Source organism: Giraffa tippelskirchi, chromosome 7, assembly GCF_054371585.1.
Source record: "Giraffa tippelskirchi isolate mGirTip1 chromosome 7, T2T-mGirTip1v1.2.pri, whole genome shotgun sequence".
NCBI classification, from domain to species: domain Eukaryota; kingdom Metazoa; phylum Chordata; class Mammalia; order Artiodactyla; family Giraffidae; genus Giraffa; species Giraffa tippelskirchi.
In genome coordinates, this window is record NC_137281.1 from 112,794,965 (window position 1) to 112,819,558 (window position 24,594).

The 24,594-nt window shown below is 42.5% G+C and overlaps 1 protein-coding gene across 11 annotated transcripts in view; it reads right to left on the bottom strand.

Moving 5' to 3' along the window:
• Positions 1 to 6,121: 6,121 nt before the first annotated feature.
• FAM81A (family with sequence similarity 81 member A) overlaps positions 6,122 to 24,594 on the bottom strand; it is a 160,019-nt gene continuing 141,546 nt past the window's right edge. For 8 of the 11 annotated variants that reach the window (XM_081510009.1, XM_081510012.1, XM_081510013.1 and 5 more), the window contains one exon: positions 17,777 to 20,052. In XM_081510009.1, the coding sequence (XP_081366135.1) occupies positions 19,928 to 20,052 (125 nt within the window). In that variant the 3' untranslated portion in view covers positions 17,777 to 19,927. Of the gene's footprint in view, positions 6,896 to 7,646; positions 7,691 to 8,248; positions 8,519 to 13,827; positions 13,919 to 17,393; positions 17,449 to 17,776; positions 20,053 to 24,594 lie in introns of those variants that run through there. The other 3 variants (XR_014059433.1, XR_014059432.1, XR_014059431.1) reach the window with 3 other exon arrangements.

Here is a 24,594-nt window from a genome sequence, read left to right on the forward strand (position 1 = left end):
TTTCTGCCTACACCCTTGTGGATGCATGCCAGGTAGCTTCAGTCATGTCTGACTCTGTGACCCCATGAACTATAGCCTGCAGCCTGCCAGTCTCCTCTGTCTATGGGATTCTCCCAGCAAGAATACTGGGGTGGGTTGCCGTGCCCTCCTCTAGGGGATCTTCCTGACCCAGGGATCGAACCCGAGTCTCTAATGTCTCCTGCACTGGCGGGCAGGCTCTTTACCACTAGCACCAGGTGGGAAGCCCTCTACACTACTGAGTCTCCCCTTTAAAAGCTCTTGTCCATTGATTGGCAGGGGAAAGTTAACCTTTGACATGAGTCTGCCGTCCTTCCCACCTGACACCTGTGAAAAAAAGCAAACTTTCCTTTCAACCAAGCCTGCCTCTCAAGTACTGGCCTCTGAGGGATGAGCAGGCAGACCTCACTTTCGGTAACAACAATGCTGATTCTTTTTGAGGCAGTACAAAGAGATGGTTAGGTGCACTACTCTGGAGTCAGGCAGACCTGGATTGGATCTGGAGTCCAACATTAATTAGCTGCATGATCTCAGAAAATGTACATAATTTCTCTGGGTCTTATTTCCTCATTGGTAAACTAGAGCTAAGACAGTACCTACCAACTAAAATCATTGTGAATGCTGAATTAAATGAGAAGCAAGCACAGTTCTTAGCACAGCACCAGCCCCACACGTGATAAGCAATAGTTCACTGCAGTTACTAACACTGATGCTAAAACTCCTGATATTTTGCATGTGCAGCTGCTACACCACAGGGACTCAAGGTATCCACTGAGATTTCCCTTCACAAGGAACTCCAGTTTAACCAAATCTGGCTAATCTAGGCAGAAGAGTAGTGCATCATAAGACATGTCCAAAACTAAACACAGGAATGGAGCCAGCTCCAGGGGTCTTACTGGGAAACTTTCAGTGGTGTCCTGGGAAGGATTCAGTCTCAACAGCATCCATGAGCCACTCAGCTTAGGATTTAGATTTCCAAGTCACAGTCTGCTCTGGTCAGGGACAGAGGGAAGGGTCCCTGTAACTCAGGCTCCCAATAGGACCATTAGAAGGAAGCTAATTCTCCAGAGAAATCAGAGACTGTCACCTAGAGAAGGTGGAGGCTGCTCAGACAAAAGGAGATGTCTACTTTATCTCATTAATTCTTGCACCCGAAGGCAGGACCACACATTTATTCTTACTACATATTTATATTATTTTTTATTATTGTTTTTTTTTTTTTGACTGTGGGGCATTTGGGATCCTAGTTCCCCAAGCAGGGATTGAACTCATGCCCCCTGCAGTGGAAGCTCAGAGTCTTAACCACTGAACCACCTGGGAAGTCCCACTACATGTAGGGGGGAGGACTGTGTTGGGTTTTAGCTGGGGCACATGGGATCTTCTGTTGCTGTGAGCTGATCAGTAGTTGTGGCTCGAGGGCTTAGTTCCCCCTGGGTATGTGGGATCTTAGTTTCCCAACCTGGGATCAAACCCACATCCCCTGCATAGGAAGATGGATTGTTAACCAGTGCACCTCCAGGGAAGTACCCCCACTACATTGTTTAATGGAAGCTATTATTTCTTTGAATGTTTTTTTAATGACAGATTTATTGGGGTCTCAGTTCAGTTCAGTCGCTCAGTCGTGTCCGACTCTTTGCGACCCTATGAACCACAGCACGCCAGGCCTCCCTGTCCATCACCGACTCCCGGAGTTTACCCAAACCCATGTCCATCGAGTCGGTGATGCCATCCAGCCATCTCATCCTCTGTCATCCCCTTCTCCTCCTGGCCCCAATCTTTCACAGCATCAGGGTCTTTTCCAATGAGTCAACTCTTAGCATGAGGTGGCCAAAGTATTGGAGTTTCAGCTTCAACATCAGTCCTTCCAGGGAACACCCAGGATTGATCTCCTTTAGGATGGACTGGTTGGATCATCTTGCAGTCCAAGGGACTCTCAAGAGTCTTCTCCAACACCACAGTTCAAAAGCATCAATTCTTTGGCGCTCAGCTTTCTTCACCGTCCAACTCTCACACCCATACATGACTACTGGAAAAACCATAGCCTTGACTAGATGGACCTCTGTTGGCAAAGTAGTGTCTCTGCTTTTAAATATGCTATCTAGGTTGGTCATAACCTTCCTTCCAAGGAGTGTCTTTTAATTTCATGGCTACAATCACCATCAGCAGTGATTTTGGAGCCCCAAAAAATAAAGTCTGACACTGTTTCCGCTGTTTCCCCATCTATTTCCCATGAAGTGATGGGACCAGATGCCATGATCTTAGTTTTCTGAATGTTGAGCTTTAAGCCAACTTTTTCACTCTCCTCTTTCACTTGAGGTCTAATTCACTCTTAAAGTTTACAATTCAGGGCACTTCCCTGACAGTCCAGTGGTTAGGGTTCTGTGCTTCCACCACAGTGGGCACAGGTTTGATCCCTGATTGGGAAACTAACCCCTGCTTGCCATGTGCCACCACCAAAAAAAAGTGTAGAATTCAGTGTTTTAATATATTTACTGAGTATCACCACCATCCAATTCCAGAACATTTCATCATCCCAAAAAGAAATCCCATTCCCATTAGCCATCACTCCTCATTCCTTCTCCCCAACAGCCCCTGACAACCACCCTACTCTGGACATTTCACATAAGTAGAATCAGAATATTTACCCTTTTGTGTATCAAAATTCCATTTCTATTTTATGGCTAAACAATATCCCATTGTACGGATATACCACATTTCGTTTATCCATTCAGCAATGGATGGCCATGTGGGCTTCTGTCCGCCTTCTGGCTATTATGAATAATACTGCTATGAATATTCTTATACAGATTTTTGTACAATAGAATCTATACTAAGCAGCTGTAGAATAAATATCCATATAACTCAGATATTAGCTAATTTATGTCAATCTTTCTTTACCACTTCATCCCCTAGCAAGTGGAAGGGATTACATGCAAGTTTAAACAGCTATAGACCCAACTCAGCTTTGTTCACCTGTAGTTGACTGTCTTTGATAGGGTTTCCATCTTTGGTCCAATTGGCTATGACCAGGGGCACAAGCCATCTGGGCAAAATATTGTGTGCAGAATTATTTCATTTAAAGAGTTGTGGTCAAACTACTCACCAAAACTGACATTTCTAGAATAATTCAGGTGACCAAGTCACATAAGGACTCCTGATTGTAAATTTTAGGATAATGAGTGTTCCATATATTTAGTGGTATTTGTTAATTTGCTGATGCTTCAAACAGAAACACTACCATCCAGTCTTTTATTTCAATATGTGTTCATTTATCCAACAATGCTTACTGAGTGTCACTTGTCCTTTTTCTAGGCATTAGACTACGTTTATATTTTAAGAGGGATCTTCCCTGATGGTCCAGTGGCTAAGACTCCATGCTTTCAATGCAGGGGATCCTGGTTCAATCCCAGGTCAGGGAGCCAGATCACATATGCTGCAACTAAGAGTTCATATGCTGTAACTAAAGATCCCCTAAGCTGCAACTAAGACCCAGTGTAGTCAAATAAATAAATATTAAAAAAAAAAATAAGACAGATTCAGGACTATGGGAGTGGGGAGGATCACCATGTAAAGAAAGGACTTCTTACCATCAAAAAGCATTTTCAATCTAAGAGTAATGAGCACCCACGAGGCTTTATTCAAGGAGTCAAGCTACCTACAGCTACCTACAACTGGCAGGAGAAAACTAGCAAAAGGAGGTGTTACAAAAATATCTGAGAAAGGTAGCAGAAGTGAGACAAAGGGAGAGGAATTTTTTTTCAGGCTGAACCGCCTGTGTTTTTCACACTGATGCTCTAATGGAAACTTCTCCTTTCTCATGCTCCCTTCCTCCCCTCTACATCTCTGCAGGGCTGTGAGATGCAGAGCTAAGTGGATCTGTGCAGAAGGCTCAGACACACAAATTCCTCCCCAGCAGCTTGAGAGATGTAATAGATTGTAGTAGGAAATGCATTAAACCTGGCATCAAAGAATGTGTGGGTGCTCAGCCTTCCTTCGCCAGCTGTATGACCTTGACCAAACTTCTCTGAGGTTTATTAATAGGTTCCCTATTTGTAAGATGGAAACAGTAATCTCTTACTCATTGGATTGTGGTCAAAATAAATGCGACAAACAAATTTAAAGCGTCCAGCACATAGTAGATGTTCAATTAAAATGATTAAATTTGCTTTCTTTATCTAAGAATGAGAATAATAATAGTAATAGTAATGCAGGGGAATTATGAGGGCTAAGTATTTTAGACAGTGTTTTGTAAATTGCAAAGTCCTATACATGTAATCAAGTCATCATTCTTTAAGAAATTTGACAGTTGGGGTGGTAGTTATGGGGTGTCAGTTTTTCTTTGTTGCTTCTTTAAAATCTACCTTATTGCTCCATCTAGTAATAGAATTTATAGCTCTGTAATTTCTACACTTTAAAAGAGCCAAAATGAGGTTGAGCTGAAATGATTTCTTCTTCTTGAGTCTTGAGCCAGAGAAATTTATACTGTCTGGCTTTCAGAATGCCTGTTGAAGACAGGTCTGCCATAAAATTTATTTTTCACAGTGTTCAGAAATAACGGTAAATAAGACAATGTGTAAAAGTCACTTTCCATAGAGTAAGTGCTCAATGAATGACTAATATAGTTGATCCCCCAAATTTTTGCCTTCCGTTTATAGTTTTACCCTAGACACAGACCCTTTAGAAAGATGAGTTTTTTAAAAGTTCATTAGTGTCCAGTGGTAAAGAATCCACTGCCAATGCAGGGGACAGAAGTTCAATCCCTGGTCCAGGAAGATCACACATGCCTCGGGACAACTAAGCCCACGTGCTGCCAACTAGAGGAAACCCACGCACAGCAACAAAGACCCAGCGCAGCCAAAAATAAATAAATGTTTTTTAAAAAGAAAAAGACGATTTAAAAAGTACATTAATTAAAGTTAATTCATTTCACTTTTCATTCATCAAAAACCCTAGCCCATCTGGAACTATTCATTGGAATTTCTAACTAATCTAGAGTGGGAAGCTGCCCTACAAGGAGCTGTTATAATGGGAGACAACATAAGCCGAAAAAGTTAGTAAACCCACACATCTTCTCATTATTAGCATCTGACTTCTCTTAGACATTTTGAGATATATGGGGAAATGTTTCAATGCCTTCAAGTTGATCAAAGTCTAGAGTACATCCAGGTATATGCAATGGGATAATACTTTGAAATAAGCTAATTTACTAATTGTGTCATTCGCATATCCTTGCATTTCACCTGTCCCCTCTTGTACGGAAGTATCCATTGGCCGAAGAGGAAACTGGGACAGTGATAGCAAGGATGCCAAGAGAAAGCAGTCCACACTGAGTTTTGAAACCCAGAATAGCTATCTTGAACACCCAGACAAATCTCAAAAGCCAGGCTTTGTTATGAGAAAGAGTTTTCTAAATTTAACTCCTAGTAGGAGCATGGGCCATGCTTGGTCATAAAGCAAACTGGCCTCCAATGCGCAGAAAGAATACGCCTTCTACCATTAGGGGCTTGGAGTGAGGAAGATGAGGCTGAGTGGGGACCCGGTCCGGATAGGAAGCAGAAACAGGAAGCACAGCCCTCTCTTTCATCCCAGTGTTGGGGGGTGGTGTGAGGAGGAAAGAGGACAGCTAACAAACAAGCCATCCCTTTTCTCCCTCTTGGGGTGAAACCTAGAGGTGGAAAACTGGTCCAAATGCCCACATGTGTTTGGAGAAGCTGAAAACACTGTAGTGATACCAGACGAGGTTGAGGTCTGTGAACTGAAAAAAAATCCACAACCTAAAATTTATGCTTTTTTTTTTTTTTTTAAGTGTTGATTTATTTTTGGCTATGCTGGATCTTCATTGCTGCATGGGCTTTTCTCTAGTTGTGGTGTGCCAGCTTCTCATCACAGTGGCTTCTCTTGTTGTGGAGCACGGGCTCTAGGACATACGGGCTTCAGTAGTTGTAACACTTGGGCTCAGTACTTGCAGTTCCCCGGCTCTAGAGCACAGGCTCAGTAGTTGTGGCACAGAGCTTAGCTGCCTCACAGCACATGGGATCTTCCTGCATCAGGGATCGAACCTGTGTCCCCGGCACTGGCAGGAGAAATACCACTGAGCCACCAGGGAAGGCCAAGAGTTATGTTTTATTTGGTGGACAAAACTGAGGACTTAAGCCTGGGACATACCATCTCAGATAACTCCGAGAGACTGTTCCAAAGAGGCAAGGAGGGGAGCCAGGATATATAGGAGTTTTTGAAACAAAGACCAGGTAATCAGAACATCAAAACATTACCGTAAATTAAGGAAAACCAGGTATCTCAAAGGAATTTAGCACTTTTCTATATATGGGAAGATACAAAGCCTGGGCTTTTTGAAATCATTCCTTTGCTATGCACCTCAGCTATCTGCAGCCAGTACTCTGTTCTTATCCAGACTCTCCTCAGGGTGCACTGACAAGGATACCTGCAGTGGCTGACTGCTAGACGGAGAGGGGTCGTGCCTCCTTCCTGAGTTCCGTCAGGGCTCACATTCTGGGTGGATGTAATATAAAGGTTTGAAGGCTGCAACATTCTGATATGGCAGGCAATATTTTTCATTCACAGGTTCTTACTTAAGAAACTCAGCATGTGGCCCTGTCCAACCTGGTTTGGGAAGCAACAGAGCAGCTGCTGGACAGCTCCAGGCTAGATTCTAGAGTGCCCAGCTGAGGGAACTGCTGGTAGACCTGCAGGGGGGCAGGGACAGAGGGACTGCTCTGTCCGGACTTCTGGGCAGATACAAGGATCAGCATGATGTGGGACACACTCAAACAATCTTAGCTAATAGAGGTGGTGTTGGCTTATCAGCAAGCACAAGCCCGGAAGTTCCAAATGTCGATGCAAATACTCAATCAACAATCTAGGAAAGAAACAGAAAAAAAGAGTTTCATTCAGCCCGACTGAGGACTACAGCCCAGGAGTGCAGGCTCTACCAAGAAAGAGAGCCCTCTGGAGAAGCATGGTTTTCAGCAGAGCTTTTTTTTTTTTTTTAATTTATTTATTTTAGTTGGGGGCTAATTACTTCACAATATTGTAGTGGGTTTTGCCATACATTGACATGAATCAGCCATGCAGCCATGGGTTTACATGTGTTCCCCATCCTGAACCCCCCTCCCACCTCCCTCCCCATCCCATCCCTCTGGGTCATCCCATTGCCCCAGCCCTGAGCATTTGTCTCATATCTTTTCAGAATGAAGAACATCAACGATGGTAGAGGTATTAATATATTCTTTAAAGGTTTCAAATGAAACGGATTAACACATATACAGCAAGTCAGTGTGACCTCGATACTTGGGAAGGGAATCTTGTCTTTGAAGGAGTACTAGCCTAGGCACTGTCTGGGGGGCATTCATCCTTATCTTCACAGTGGACATACTTTAGTTCCAGATCATGCATTCTTCTCTGAATGGCTAAAGCAGATGTAGAATGCATTATAAAAAGGCTATAAGACAGGCCATTCTCAATACCTGAATTCAAGCCAGACCATGTATAAGCCAGAATGAATGCTCAATGGGTAAACATTTCTTCCATCACAAAGATCTTCATGGCACTGGAGAAGCACATCCAAATTCAAGCCAAACCATGTATAAGCCAGAATGAATTCCCCGTACCTCAATGGGTGAACACTTCTTTCTTCACAAAGATCTTCATGGCACTGGAGGAGAAACACACGTATGATGGGACAGAGCACGTGATGATCCCAGGTGCAATTTACTCTTTACATATTATGTCAGCACGGCACCATTTGGGAAGACAGAAACCTGCCTAAGATCAGTATTTCATGCACAGAATTTACTACAGAGAATTGGTTATCCATGGTATGGAAACTGAGAGGCCAAATAGGGAACAATGAGGCAATCAGAGATGATAAAAGCATGAAAAATAAAAAAGCTACAATTTAGCCAGAAGGCCAATACATTAGTAGCTAGATGGGTATGGAATGCCTGAATAGTAAACTGTGTTGTTTTATAAAAATAAGAAGATATAGGTGAATTCTTCCCCTGGGTAGCTGCCTGGCTCCCCGCTTATTTCCATCAGGCCTTTGCATCTGTGCAAGGCCTTCCTTGGCCATCCTCTTTTAACTGGCACCTCCCTTCCTGTAACTCCCTATTCCCAGCCCCTACTTTATTTCCCTCCAAGGTGCTTACCATCAACCGACCAGCTTGGCATTTACGTGCCTATTGTTTTTTCTCCCCAGCTTCACCTCACACTAGGCTTGAAACTTTATAAAGGCAGAATTTTTGGTCTGTCGCATTCATTGCCACATCCCAGCCAGTGCAGAGTTGGTGCTGAGTCACCTTTACAGTTACAGCTTGTCTACGGTACTCTCATGCGTCCTCACAGCAAAGCCTACTTCTAATTTCTCTGGTTTCCTGTTCTAGGAAAATGAGATCTGAGCTCAAGGACCTCCAAGGGCTCTTCCACAGAGGCATTCCTTGGTTCTGGGTTCTTCCAACTGGAACATATTCCCTACGTGTGGAATCTAAAAAATAAAACAAACATGACTATAACAAAGCAGAAACAGACTCACAGATATAGAAAACAAACTAAGCAGTTACCAGTGGTGAGAGAAACCAGGGAATTCCCTGGTGGTCCAGCAGTTATGGCTCCATGCTTTTACTGCTGAAGGCCCAGGGTTCAATCCCTGGTCAAGGATCTAAGATGGGCTTCCCTGATAGCTCAGTTGGTAAAGAATCCGCCTGTAATGCAGGAGACTCTGGTTCAATTCCTGGGTTGGGAAGATCTGCTGGAGAAGGGACAGGCTACCCACTCCAGTATTCTTGGGCTTCCCTTGTGGCTTAGCTGGTAAAGAATCTGCCCGCAATGCGGGAGACCTGGGTTTGATCCCTGGCTTGGGAAGATCCCCTGGAGGAGGGAAAGGCTGCCCACTCCAGTATTCTGGCCTGGAGAATTCCATGGACTGTATAGTCCACGGGGTTGCAAAGAGTCGGACATGACTGAGCAACTTTCACTTTCATTTTCAGTGGGGAAAGGGGAGGAGCAAGATAAGGGTAGGGAATTAAGAGGTACAAACTACTATGTACAAAATAAATAAGCTACAGGGATATATTGGACAGCAAGGGAATACAGCCAATGTTTTATAATAAACATAAATGGAGTATAACCTTGAAACATTTTGAAACACTATGTGTACACCTGAAACTAATATTGTAAATAAACTACACTGCAATTTAAAAACAAGGTTTTCTAGAAGTTATTCTATTAGAAAAGACCATGATGCTAGGAAAGACTGAAGGCAAAAGGAGGAGGAGGCAGCTGAGGACAAGATGGTTGGATAGCGTCACTGACTCGATGGGCATGAGTTTGGGCAAACTCTGGGAGACAGTGGAGGGTGGAGGAGACGGGCGTGTTGTAGTCCACAAGGTGGCAGAGTCAGACACAATTTATCAACTCATCAACAACAAGAAGTTTCTATTCCCTCCACATGAAGGCAGCAAAGGACAGTGAAGGGCTCGCCAAGTGGTGAGCTCTCTCTAGGATGCCAGCAAGTGACGAGAGAGAGCAAACATTTTCACCTCCTTCCATCCTGCTCCCCTATGGCCTCCGGAGTCTCAGAAAGGAGTCAGAGCTTAGCTTTCTTTGTGTCTCCATCCTATCACCAAGGAAACTGGGTCACAAGTTTGAAAATTAGACCAAGCATGACAATTAGGGATAAAAACAGACCAGGGGTGCTCTTTGTGCCCCCTTCTGATGCCTATGTCAGAAGCTTTCTCTATCTCCTTTATACTTTAATAAAACTTTATCACACCAAAGCTCTGAGCGATCCAGCCTCGTCCCTGGCCCAGGATTGAATTCTTCTCCTCCAGAGGCCAAGAATCCCGGCCGTTTTCTGTGGCTCAGCAACAACCTTTCATCTTGGGGGCTCGTCCGGGATTCTTCAGGACAAGATGGGAGTTAACAATTCCAGCCTCACTCCTTTGAACTGTATCCTGAAAAACTGGGATAGATTTGATCCCCAGGGCTTAAAGAAGACACACCTGGTCTTCCTATGTGATACTGCATGGCCGTGGTACCCACTGGAGGATGGCGAACGGTGGCCAGTTGGAGGGTCTCTTAAGTATACTACTGTTCTACAATTAGACCGGTTCTGTAAAAAACAAGGGAAATGGGTAGAAGTAGCATATGTGTTGCCCTTTTTCTCTCTGCAAAATATGCCACACTTGTGTCCTAAGGGTATAGGTTTGGGTGTGACACCTTCAGCTCCCTCCTGTCCTCCTACTTTGCCCCCATACCCGGGGCTCCCAACTGAAAACCAGAAAACCCCCCCAAGAAGGGCTGCCTTGGTCTCAGTGGAAACCCAAACTGAGATTCAAACTGCCCATGCAGAGGTTGAACCAACTCCTGTCTCAGTACGACCTCAGACTACTTTGGTTTCAGTAGAAACTCAGACCATCGAAGTAAGAGATGGGATGGAAGACAGGAGACAAGGAGAGAAAGAAAATCAGGTTTCTCCAATCTATCCCTGGAATCTTATGTGCAGAGCAGCCAGAGAGACCGAGGAACAGCCGCACAAGCTGTTGCCTCTTCATGAAGCACCCACCAGGAGAAATAATCAGTCTATGAGAGTGAATACACCTTTTTCTTATCAAGAAATACAAAAAATTAAGGAGGATCTGGGAGACTATTTAGAGGACCCAGAAAAATATATTAGAGCTTTAAAAGGTGTTACTTTGCTTTATGACCTTACTTGGAAGGATGTGATGTATATCTTGGGACAAACGCTGACTCCTGACTCAAAGAGTCGAGTCTTGGGAAAAGCAGTTGCTTATGGAGATTAATGGCTTGGTAATGAATCAGTAGGGAAGAGGGAGGACGAAATAGCTGCCCTCCCCACTGGGAATCAGGCGGTCTCAACTATAGAACCAGATTGGGACTACAACACAGCTAAAGGAAGATGGGATCAGAGTCATTTTGTCAGATGCATTCTTGAAGGACTCAGGCAGGCGCGTGCTAAACCTTTAAACTATGGCAAATTGGCAAACATAGAACAGGAGGAGAAGGAAGCTCCTGGTAAATTCCTAGACAGACTGAGAGAAGCCCTTCGCAGATTCACTGAGATTGATCCCGAAAGTGAGGATGGAAAAGTGATCTTAAAAGATCGATTTCTCACTCAGTCGGCTCCAGATATCCGCCGTACGCTATTAAAACAGGCGTATGGACCTAACCAGTCTTTAGATAATCTGTTACAACTGGCTCGGACAGTCTATTATGGTAGGGAATATGAGGAAAAGACAGAAAGGCAGAAAAAGACAAAGGAACAGCCGGAAGCCTTTGCAATGGCTGTAAGAACTGTTCTTAAACAGCCTGAGAAAAATGCCCAGAGGGACCCAGGTGAAAAGGGATGGGTTTGCTATTACTGTGGAAAGGAGGGGCACCTCAAGCGGGATTGCCCTCAGGCATTTAAGCCGCCCCCGGCTCCATGTCCGGTCTGCAAAGGACCACACTGGAGGAGAGACTGCCCCCAGAGGCGTAGGTTTCAGGGGTCTGACTCTCAAGACAATCAGGACTGAAGGTGCCTGGGGGTGCCCACACAAGCTCCTGTCCTAATTCCACCTGAGGAACCCTGGGTATTAATAACTGTGGGAGGCCAATCCGTTAATTTCCTTTTAGATACTGGGGCAACTTACTCCGTGCTTACTGAAGCCCCTGGCCCACTTTCTTCCCGATCCGCTTCCGTAATGGGACTGTCTGGATGAGCCAAAAGGTATTACTTCTGTGTTTCTGTCAGTTGTGACTGGGATTCGGTGCTATTTTCACATGAGTTTCTGATCGTGCCAGAATCGCCCTCACCCCTTTTGGGGAGGGATATACTGAGTAAGGTCCATGCCTCTGTTTTCATGAATATGGAGCCCTCCCTCTCCCTTTAATTGAACAAAATGTAAACCCTAGAGTATGGGCTGATGGAAAATCGGTGGGTTGAGCACAAAATGCTATTCCTGTAGTTGTTAAGCTCAAAGACCTGCACTTATTCCCACATAAGAAGCAGAATCCACTAAAACCTGAGGTTAAGGAAGGGTTAAGACCCATCATTGAAAATTTAAAGGAGCAAGGACTATTAATTCCCTGTAACAGTCCATGCAACACTCCTATTTTGGGTATAAAGAAATCAAATGGTAACTGGAGACTAGTTCAAGATTTACGAATAATAAATGAGGCTTTAGTTCCTTTAAAAAAAAAACACAAAAAACAGACCAGAAGCCCCCTAAAGCAATCAGACATGCCTGAGATAAGCTAATAACAATCACTGAGAAGTGAATTTAGCTACAAATTTCTAGACATCTGGGCAGGGCCAGGCTTAGGATGAAGTGAGTGAGCCCTCATCTCAAACACCAAATGTAAGAAGAAGAGCAGCCCAAAGATAATAGTACTTTTGTGCAATATTTCTAAAAATAAAAATTAACCAAAAAACAACAAAAACACCATGATGCACAAAATATTTAAATAAAATTACATAAAACATGTATATGGGGCACATAATTTTCTTTCTGCCTCAGTTCCAAAATAGCTTCAGACAGCACGGTTTGAAGGGGTTTGATATTTTGTTCATTGTGCATTTTTTAGCATTATTTTTGATTTTTTAAAAATATCACATTAACATACTATTTATCTTAATTACAGAGGTTTTGGTGTCCCTTTATATTTTCCATTTTGGCTCACCCTAATTTCAGGCCTGCCAGGGGCCTTCCCAGGTAGTGCTAGTGGTAAGAACTAGCCTGCCATGCAGGAGATGTAAAGAGACGCAGGTTCCATCCCTGGGTCAGGAAGATCCCCTAGAGAAGGAAATGGCAACCCATTCCAGTATTCTTGCCTGGGAAATCCCATGGACATAGGAGCCTGGAAGACTACAGTCATAAAGAGTTGGAAACAACTAAAGCGACTTAGCATGCATGCAGGCAACCCAGGCCTGCCAGGTCTGTCTCCCTAGGGGGCATCAGATTCACTCAAGCCTCCTGGCTGGCAAACTCGTGCAGGGCATCCTCCATGCCTGGGATGTCCTGGTGAGAACCTGGCAGAGGTGTAGCACCCAGATGGCGGCCCTGCTCCTTGGCTCACATGCCTTGGCTCTTCCCCTAGAGTCCAGCACCAACCTCTGGATCCTTCTTGACTCAGCCCAGGCAGCAATATTTACTGATCAGAATTGCCAGATGAGACAAAACCTTATAAGGACCTGGGAAATCATCTCTATCAGGGACAACTGACATAACATTGTAAAGATGCTGCTACTGCTGCTAAGTCGCTTCAGTCGTGTCCAACTCTGTGTGACCCCACAGATGGCAGCCCACCAGACTCCCCCATCCCTGGGATTCTCCAGGCAAGAATACTGGAGTGGGTTGCCATTTCCTTCTCCAATGCATGAAAGTGAAAAGTGAAAGTGAAGTCGCTCAGTCATGTCTGACCCTTAGCGACCCCGTGGACTGCAGCCTACCAGGCTCCTCCGTCCATGAGATTTTCCAGGCAAGAGTACTGGAGTGGGGTGCCATTGCCTTCTCCGAAAGATGAGGCTGGAGGAAAGTTCCAGATCCAAAGCTCATTTCAGCCTGACCAATGAAGGTACAGAGTTGTGGACAGAGATGTCAGTTGAAAAGATGAGGAAATTATTGCTGTAGATCAGGGCTGTCTGATAAAACTTTCTGTGACAATATAAATATTCTATATCTGCACAGGACAATACTATACACTAACCACAGGTGGTCACTGAGCATGTAAAATAGGGCAAGTGCAATTGAACAACTGAGTTTTTAAATTTATTTAATTTGAATTAATTTATACTTAAATTTGGGCTTCCCTGGTGGCTCAGCAGTAAACAATCCGCGTGCCAATGCAGGAGACTTGGGTTCAATTCCTGGGTCAGGAAGGTCCCCTGGAGAAGAAAATGGCAACTCACTCCAGTATTCTTGCCTAGGAAATCCCATGGACAGAAGAGCCTGGTGGGCTACAGTCCATGGGGTCACAAAAGAGTTGCACACAACTTAGCAACTAAACAACAACATATTTAAACTTAAATGGTTGACGTGACTAATGGCTATTGTATTACAGTACAGTTCTAGACCAGCGATCCTCAAACTTCACTTACGTTGGAATCTTCTGCAGGACTTTAGTTAATGTAGACTGCTGAGCCCATCTCAGAGTTTCTGATGCAGTAGGAGGTCTGGGGTGGGGCGCCAGAGTTTACATTTCTAACAACTTCCCAGGTGATGCCGATGCTGCTAGTCTGGGGACACACTGAGACCACAGATCCAGAGAGGATTATGATTCCAATAAGCTATGGGATTATTAAACCAATAACATTATGTTGTGGGTGTTGGCTTGCGCGTGTGCTACTAACTCGCTTCAGTTCTGTCGCTCAGTTGTGTCCGACTCTCTGTGACCCCATGGACTGAAGCATGCCAGGCCTCCCTGTCCATCATCAATTCCTGGAGTTTACCCAAACTCATGTCCAATGAGTTGGTGATGCCACCCAGCCATCTCATCCTCTGCCGTCCCCTTCTCCTCCCGCCTTCAATCTTTCCCAGCATCAGGGTCTTTTCCAATGAGTTAGTTCTTCACATCAGGTGGCCAAAGTATCAGAGTTTCAGCTTCAGCATCAGTCCTTCCAATGAATATTCAGGACTGACTTTCTTTAGGATGGACTGGTTGGATCTCCTTGCAGTCCAGGGGACTCTCAAGAGTTGCTTCAGTTGTGTCCAACTCTTTTCAATCCTATGGACTGTAGCCCGCCAGGCTCCTCTGTCCATGGGATATTCCAAGCAAGAATACTCGAGTGGGTTGCCATTTCCTCCTCCAGGGGATCTTCCTGATCCAGGAATCAAACCTGTGTCTCTTATGTCTCCTGCACTGGCAAGTGGGTTATTTACCACTAGTGCACCTTGGAAGCCCTGGAGCAAAATGGCAGCCTGGGCTTTGTCGAAAGATAAGACTCAAATTCCTGCTCCTGCTCTAATTAGCTGTATGACCTTCCATAATCACTCCATCACAAATGGAAATAATAGTACATACCTAATAGGGTAATTACAAAGATTAAACATGATAAGGTATATATGCCATTTGATGTTTTCAAGGTCATTCCCTGCTCAGAAAGTGTACTAACAAGATTATATATGTGGACAATGCAATTTGTAACATAATTTGTGACGTTTCCACAAAATAATTCTGTCAAGATTTCTGAGTGTTGTTGTGCTAATTACTGCGTAAAACAAATTACCCTAAAATGCAGTGACTTCCAAAAGCACATATTTATTACCTGGCAGTTTCTGTCGGCCAAAAACTCAGACGTGGTTTAGCTGGGTATTTCTGACTCACTGTCTCCCTTGAGACTGTAATAAAACTGCTAGGGCTGCACTCTTACCTGAAGTCTTTATTCAGTGGTTGAAGAATCCTTTTTTTTTTTTTAATATTCTTGAGGCAACTATACATAAAATTTACTATTTTAATCAGCTTTAAGGGTACGGTTCTGTGTCATTAAATACATTCACATTGTTGTATAACCAGCACCACCATCCAACTCCAGAACTTTTTCATCTTCCCCACCTGAGACTCTGTACAGATTAGATATTAACTTCGTTCTCCCCACCGCATCCCTCAGCCCCTGACAACTATGATGCTACTCTCTGTCCCTTTGACTTTGACTTCTCTAGGTGGCTCCGTGGTAAAGAATCCGCCTGCCAATGCAAGAGATACAGGAGACACAGGTTCGATCCCTGGGTCGGGAAGATCCCCTGGAGAAGGAAATGGTAATCCACTCCAGTATTCTTGCCTGGAGAATCCCCATGGACAGAGGAGCCTGGTGCGCTACAGTCCATGGGGTCACAAAGAGTCAGACATGACTGAGCACGTACACAGGTACCTCATTCACGTGGGATCATAGGATATTAGTCCTTTTGCGACTGGCTTATTGCACTTGGCATAGTGTCTGTGTGGTAGCATGTGTCAGAACTGTCTCCCTTCTTATGGCTGAATAGTATTTCATTGTGTCCATACACCAGGTTTTGCTTATCCATTCAACTGTCAGTGGATACTTGGGCTGATACAGCCTTATACAAACAAGTCTCAAATGCCAACCAGCCATTTGGGCGCAGCCACGCCTGTTCTGCTTCTCAATTCCCGACTAGAACTCTGGGCTCTTCACCCTCAGCCTCCATATCTACCTTCATCCTTCCTCATCTGGAGTCTGTCCTTCCCAAGCTCTGATCCATGGATAAGACCAACTAACTTAAGGATCTGCCCAGCCCTTCCCTACATTTAGGGATTATCCCCTTGCTGATCCTGGGTTCTTAACATCTTTACCCTGGTTGTACTGTTCTTTCTTGTCTCAGGCTAGGATATCACTTTCTTCAGAGATTAATCACTGCCCATACAGTCCCCACAGATAATGGGACACTTTGGACCAAAACAGGCATCCCCATATATTTCCTATGTCTCACCACCAATATTTATCCTCCAGGCCACCACTTGATCCTTCACCACTTGATTGATACCCAATATCGCATAAATTACTTCAGCATTTTGAAAGTGATAAGCCAGCTCCTTCTTTTAAATCATTGTAATCTCCACTCTACAGATAAGAAAAATGAGGCTCAGTAAGGTTAAGAGAACTGCCCAAGGTCACACAGCAGTAACAGAAAAACTCCACATAGTTACCACTGAGTTTCCAGGATGTCCTGAGTGGTATGTGATTTTCTTTTTTTTTTCAGGCTGAAAGCCTAGTGGGATGACCACAGTTTAGAGGGGTCTGTCTTTCTTATTCTGTCTGCTCTGTACTCAACCAATACAACCCATCCCCAAATGCACAGAGCCACTACTTAGGACAGCTAAAGACAGGGGATAAAATGCCTGTGATACTACAGTCCTGTGGCATCAACTACCCCACCAGCACTGAAACAACCAGAGGAAGACATATGACCAAGCAAAGGTAGTAAGACTGCCTCTCTTGTGGGCTGTGCTCTTCGAATCTGTGACCCCATGGACTAGGGCCCACCAGGCTATTCTGTCCATAGAATTTTTCCAGGTAAGAATATTGGAACAGGTTGCCATTTCCTACTCCACGGGATCTTCCCGACCCAGGGATCAAATCTGCATCTTTTCTATCTCCTGCATTGACAGGTGGATTCTTTATCACTGCGCCACCTGGGAAGCCCTTGGAATTGGAGCATTAAAATGCAAAAGGACGCGGATGGCAGAACTGTAAGGTTACGCAGAGATGGGGTTGGAGTCGGTGGTCTGGCAAGTCCAAGTTATGTGGGAAGCAAGGCTGTATCTTTAGAGGTAGGGGAGTGCACTGGTTAGGTACCCAGACTGTGGAAGTAAGCTGCCTGGTTTGGATCATGGCTCCTACTTACCAGCTGCAGGATTTGGGGAAGGTTGCTTCACCTTTACGTGACTCAGTTTTCTCATCTGTAAAATGGGGAAACAAACAGTATTCAACTCCATGCACTGTTGTTATAATGAAATGAACGAATACCCACCAAGGTCGCAACGTGGGCATACAACACACGCTGGGAACTGCCCGCTGCCATTAGTCCAGAGCCGAGATGGCACCCAGAGCTCTGGAGACCCAAGGATGGAGCAGCTCCCTGTGACTTTCCAGGTCCCAGCAGGTCTGCCAGGACTCAAAGCACTTTATTGCAACCACCAAAATGTTTCCCCAGAAAGCAAGAGATTTCCTACCGTATTTTACCTGATTTACCTCCCACAAAAAGGCTTTTAAGAATCATACACCACATTCATTTAGAAGTTTTATTCTTTTTATTGCAAATTTCTGGTAAAGGAAAGTACAGGGAAGCTGATTCTCATTTAAACTTTGGTGAAAAGAGGATGTGGAGCTTGGGACTCACTACACGTGAGTCACCTGGGGGCCTCTGACAGGTGTGGCTGCCTGCATACCCTTCCAGAAGTTCTGACTTAGTTCGTCTCAGGGAGCAGCCCAGGCACTGGTAGCTTTTTGAAGTGCCCAGGTGATTTCAATCAGCCACAGGGGAGAATCCCCACCAAACTCCCAACAGGGGGACAGAAGCATCACGTCACCCCTTGACCTTAGTCCTGCCAGTACACCTCCTCCCAGGTGTGACATGTGCTGATTCCTCCTCCTTGGGGGCCCCAGAGGAGAGAGATGCTTGAGGAGCCATGGCTGTCTGTGCTGTGGTCTGTGCTTAAACAAGGAGAACTATATAAACACGGTTACTCGATCACAAAGAGAAACTCACTTTCTGATTGCAAAAGAGCATTAACCTTTTTGTTTTTTCATTGTTAAGTGGAAGCAGTCTTCCTGAATAGAGATGGGAAGATGTGTGACAAAATAAGGAAATATATGTTGGATGACATATTCTTTGTATGACTTCTCAGGTACAAATTAAAAAGAAAAAACTTTGTCAAGCCATTGAGGGTAAACTATTATGTACTTTAGCAGCATAATTTATATGGGTAAACAGTAATAGCCAGTTACAGATTTCATTTACGATTTATTCTAAAATAGAAAATGCTTTAATTTTCCTGAGTCCTTGGCAGACAAAAAAAGGTTTTTAAAATTTTCAAAGTATTCCTGTTTTCTTTTTCTTGGGCACCCTCACAGTTTGGAAGGGCATGTGTCTCACTGTTAGTTTTTACATATACAGGTGAACAGATACCACTGGTGCCAATTTCCAATGACTAATCAAATATGGCGATTGAAAATAAAACACCCATCACCTAAGAAATTGCTCATAATGAACATTTCTTGACATTGTTATAAATGCAGTATCAATTTGATTTTCTGGCCATACAAAAGTATGAATTTCTATTCCATTAATGATACTGAATGATCAACATCTTAACAGTGATAAAATTTTTAAAACATTTAAAAAGTACATAGGATCCCGTCTTTACATCATAATTCTGATGTACTATTGTGCCTTCTATTTTGTCTGCAAAACTTCTATAGGGTACAGTGCACTGATGTGATAAAACCAAGGCACAAGAATACAGTTACAATAATTGTATATAAACCTTTAGCACTCTGTGCCAATTTTGGAAAAATTTAGAGAGGAGATCAAAAAGCTTGAAAAATTTTCACATCCCATATGATTAATGAACAATCAATTATGTAATAAACAAGCTACTACCACCATTTCATTATTGAATATATGGCTATCACTATATAGGCTGTGGATAATTGAAAAAAGCTTTCAGTATTAAAACCTGGTATTACTAGGTGGTTGATACATATAATTGTGCCTTGCATTATCTAGATAACTGTCTTAAGTTTCCATTTTAATTTGTAATCTATATGGCAGTTATCAATTTTTAAACTATTTTCATTGCATAAGTGGTAGATTCTTTTCCCAAATGTTAAATCCCCTCCCCCTACAAAAGACAGATTTACAAGAAGAGAACCAATATAAGAAATGTACAGACAACAATAATAAAATCCAAATATGGACTCAAAGGTTGAATTCTAATCCATCAAAACATTCTCTTAATTTAGAGTGAGGAGCAACACATTCCCAAGATGATTCATTAGTTTCTTCATTTAAAAAAATCACCATGACATTTTCAAGAGTAAAGTCTTGGCTAGAGAGCATCACGAATCAAAGGGAAACTGTTAAGTCTTTTCATTCATAAAATGAAGGGGATAAAAACCTTTTAAAATCCAGGGAGGGGAGGATATCTGCTTGAATTTAGGTAAGTGGAATAAAGTGGTAAAAACTGTATGTAATATTTTTAAAGAAGAGTGTTTTCAAGACTCAAGGTAAACATTTAGACCCATGAAAACACATTTCTTGTTACATGCACACCATGAATAGAACAATCCTGAATGTAGTGACAGCCTGGCTACAGAGGTATCCAGCTTCTGGCCCCACTGGCAAAACCACCTTTGAGGTCCATGTCCGGAGTCCCTTCACATGGGAGCTTCTGGCTTCTGCATCTGTTGGATTTGCTTCTGTAGCTGGTCCTTGTCCAGCTTCATCTTGGCTTCGAGAACTTGCCTGAGGGATCCTATGCTTTCATAGATGGCAGTAAACCCTTTAAGAAAGGGTAAATTTCATAAGAGTTAATATTTAAAAAGAAAAAACAAAACAACAACACTGCATCAAATCCTACAGCAGATAGTACTGCTTGATTTGGGCAAAAATTATCAATAGATTATCAAAGTACTGGAATAAAAGTTTAATGGAAAACAGAATAGTTACATAGTTTCACAGTGTCTCCCTACAGATACAAAGGGAAGCATGAAATATTACCATAGAGAAATATGACAGACACCACTTTAACCAAGGGTCAAAGCTATCTTCACCAACACTGGGAGGATCCAACATTATGTACCCCTGATGAGAAAACCCTGGGAAGAAGCCTGGGTTCTGCATGCTAAGACAGACCACCTCTGCGCTGTCTGCACAAAAGTGCTCTCTGACTCAAGAAGCTAAATTCCGTGACTCCATTAGTAGGATGCTCATGGTTTTCATTCTTCACATTGATTTTGGAGAAAGGATTTCAGTGCTGCCTCATGACATCATTACTGGAAGTAGAGTCCTTCAGTTTCAATCTGCTAAAAGATGAAGCCCTGAGCCACTGGAGTGGGAGCACTGACTCTAAGACCCTAGACTATCAGAGAACTCCTAACCTTAGGGGGTATCAAATAGTGAGAACTCCCACAAAGGGAACCACTTGAACACAAGACCTGACATCACCCAACTACCAGTAGCACTCTGTGCAGGAAGCCTCATCCACACAACAAACGACAAAAATACAAACCCAACCATCAGCAGACAAGATTAACCACCTCCCTCAGCCCTGCCCATCAGAGGGGAAAAAAAAAACCTCAGCACAAACCTCACCCTATGTGAAGCTTACACAAAACATTGGACCAACTTAGGAGGGGAGAAACCAAAAGGAAGAAAGAATTCAACCTTGAAACCTAGGAAAAAGAGACCTCAAACACAATAAGTTTTAAAAAAAAATAATGAAAAGCCGAGAAATACTGCACAATTGAAGGAACAAACTTGAAACACAGAAGTCCAAATAAATGAAGAGGAAATAAGCAAACTACCTGAAAAAGAATTCAGAATAATGATAGTAAAGATGATCAAAAACCTTGAAAACAGAATGGAGAAAATGCAAGAATCAATTAACAAAGACCTAGAAGAATTAAAGAATAAGCATACAGAGACAAACAACACAATTACTGAAATTAAAAATACTCTAGAAAGAATCACTAGCAGAATATCTGAAGCAGAAGAATGGATCCGTGAGCTGGAAGATAAAATAATGGAAATAATTGCTGAAGAGCAGAATAAAGTAAAAAGAATGAAAAGAGCTACAGATAGTCTCAGATACCTCTGATAAGATATTAAATGCACCAACATTCGAATTATAGGGGTCCCAGAAGAAGAAGAGAATAAGAAACGGTCTGAGAACATTTTTGAACAGACTATAGTTGAAAATTTCCCCAACATGGAAAAGGAAATAGTCAATCAAGTCCAAGAAGCAGAAGAGTCCCATACAGGATAAACCCAAGGAGAAACACGCCAAAACACATACTAATCAAAGTAACAAAGGTTAAACACAAAGAAAGAAGATTAAAAGCAGCAAAGGAAAAGCAACAAGTAACATACAAGGGAAACCCCATACACTTAACAGCTGATCTTTCAGCAGAAACCCTGCGGGCCAGAAGGGAATGGCAGGATATAATTAAAGTACTGAAAGAAAAAACCCTGGGAAGGACACATCACTTCTGCGGCATGTCTGTCCAAACCACACAACCTGAATCGAATTAAAAAGAAGCAAAAAGACCCAAACGGTGGGACATTTCACAAAATACTGGCCTGTGTTCTTTAATGATGAGAACATTACTGTGAAATTGATCCAGATTAAAAGAGACTAAAAAGGCTAAGGCAATGGCACCCCACTCCAGTACTCTTGCCTAGAAAATCCCATGGATGGCGGAGCCTGGTAGGCTACAGTCCATGGGGTCGCTACGAGTCGGACACGACTGAGCAACTTCACTTTCACTTTTCCCTTTCATGCACTGGAGAAGGAAATGGCAACCCACTCCAGTATTCTTGCCTGGAGAATCCTAGGGACGGCGGAGCCTGGTGAGCTGCCGTCCATGGGGTCGCACAGAGTCGGACACGACTGAAGCGACTTAGCAGCAAGAAGACTAATAAGAAAAATAAAACTAATTCAAGCCATTAGTTTTATTTTTCTTAACTTTAAATGTATACATGAAAATATATATTAAAATGTTCTCTAAATAAAATAAAAAAAAAAAGAAGACTAATAAGACTAATAAGAAACATGGTAACTAAATATGACGCAGTGATTCTGGATGAGAACCTGGACTGGGGATGGCTTGATGTAAAGGAAACAACGGTGAAATTTGAAAATTGAATATTGAACAATGTTTCATAAATAGTACATTGTAGTATACTTGTTTAGGGCTTCCCCCAGTAGCTCAGTGGTAAAGAGTCTGCCTGGTAATGCAGGAGATGAAAGTTCCATCCCAGCGTTGGGAAGATCCACTGAGGAAGGAAATAGCAACCCATTCCTGTATTCTTGCCTGGGAAATCCCATGGACAGAGGAAACCGGCAGGCTATAGTCCATGGAGTCAGAAAAGAGTCGGATACAACTTAGTGACTAAACAACAACATGGTTGTTTAAGAGAATGTCCTTGGCTGATTTATGTCAAGTATGGCAAAAACCACCACAATACTGTAAAGTAATTATCCCCCAATTAAAATAAATAAATAATTTTTTTTAAAAAGAGAATGTCCTTGTTCTGAGGGTATATACTTTGAAATAGTAAAGGGGTAAAAAGGTATTCCATTTTCTGCAACTTACTCACAAATGATTCAGGGAAAATTATATTCATTCACATTCACACATTCATATACATCACGCAAATTTCAAAACTGCTAAATCTAATTGAAAGATGTATAGTTTTTGGACTAGTCTTACGGTTTTTCTAAATTTGAAATTACTTCAAAATAAAAAGCAAACTAGAAAAAAAATTCCCAATAAAATTCATATTATTCTGTATTTCTATTGGTTTTTAACATCTTATTTACCATAGAGATATTAATACATCTTTTGTTACCCAAATATTACAGACTGAAGACATTTCAATATTTACTTACATAACAAATCACTAGCCACAAGTGTTAGTTTCTGCAAAAAACTCCTGGTCAATATGTATTAAAATAAATGTCAAAATTATCTTGTCTTCCTTAGCAAATTTAGAATTTTCTCTCAGAAAATTTTCTTTATGCAACAATTCAAGAAGTATAAAAATTACTTGTTAAATATTCCCTAGCAGACCAGTAGTTAGGACTGGACACTTTCACTGCAGAGGACCCCAGATTAATCCCTGGTCAGAGAATTAAGGTACCCCAAGTCATGCGGCACAGCCAAAATAATATATATGTCCTATATGTATAGAAAGATAATATACATAAAAAAGACTTCTGGATAATAGAAGAGTTTTTTAAAATACATTTTGTATTTTATGATTTTCCACTAAGAAATCTGTTTTCATAACAAGAAAAAGTAAATGTTTTTAATTTTTAAAAGGCTCATATGCATTTCTTATCACCATCTCATTAACCACCAATGAAATAGTCAAATATCATATTTTACCAGCCCAAAACACCAAGAAAGAAAATTCACTTTTATCTCCACAAAGTTCTAAAATTCATAAATTTAATGGCAGCTTCTCCATTAAATAAAATAATTAATTTGCGGTGGTTAAATAAGTAAGTGTTAGCTGTTTAGTTGTGCCCAACTCTTTGAGACCCCGTGGTGGTTACAACAAAATTATTCTTGGGGTGGGGCTACTTTTCTTCTCATGTGGCCCAAATAGAACAATTCCATGAAGAAAATTTACAGAACCAGAGGAACAGGAAGGAATCAGGAGATAATTTAGTTCCCCTTCCCACACTGTCTTCTCTTTCCTGACCATGGTCAACGGACCTTCACTTAACTACTTTCAGTAAAGAACTCCCAGGCTCAAAAAGCACCCGTGTCTTTCTAAGACTTCTAACTGTAGATACTTCTGCTTCATAATATGTCTTCAGGTAACTTCCAATTATTGGTCCCAGTTCTGTATTCTAGAGTTCAGAGTATAAATCTAATCCCTCTTGGGATTTCCTCGATGGTGCAGTGGCTAAGACTCCGAACTCCCAATGCAGGTGGCCTGGGTTCAATTCCTTGTCAAGGAACCATATGCCACAACTAAAAGATACTACAAGCTGCCACCAAGACTTAGGGCAGCCAAATAAATAAATATTCAAAATGTAATCTAATCCCTCCTTTATCTGGCAGCACTTTAGAACTTGAAATGAGCTCTGACACTGTCTTCCAAACAAGTGTGGAAGAACGAGCCCTGTGGGCTTCTGAGCAGAGGAACACCATTCACTGCCATGGTGAGATACTGCCAGCAGTATAAAATAAGCCTTCAAAGGCCTCTCAAAGATATATGCTTATTTCTGAGGCATACTGACCTTGGCTATGATCAGAAAAGAATCTGCAGATGGCACTAAAGAAAATGTATATCAGTTGCAAGCTAAGCG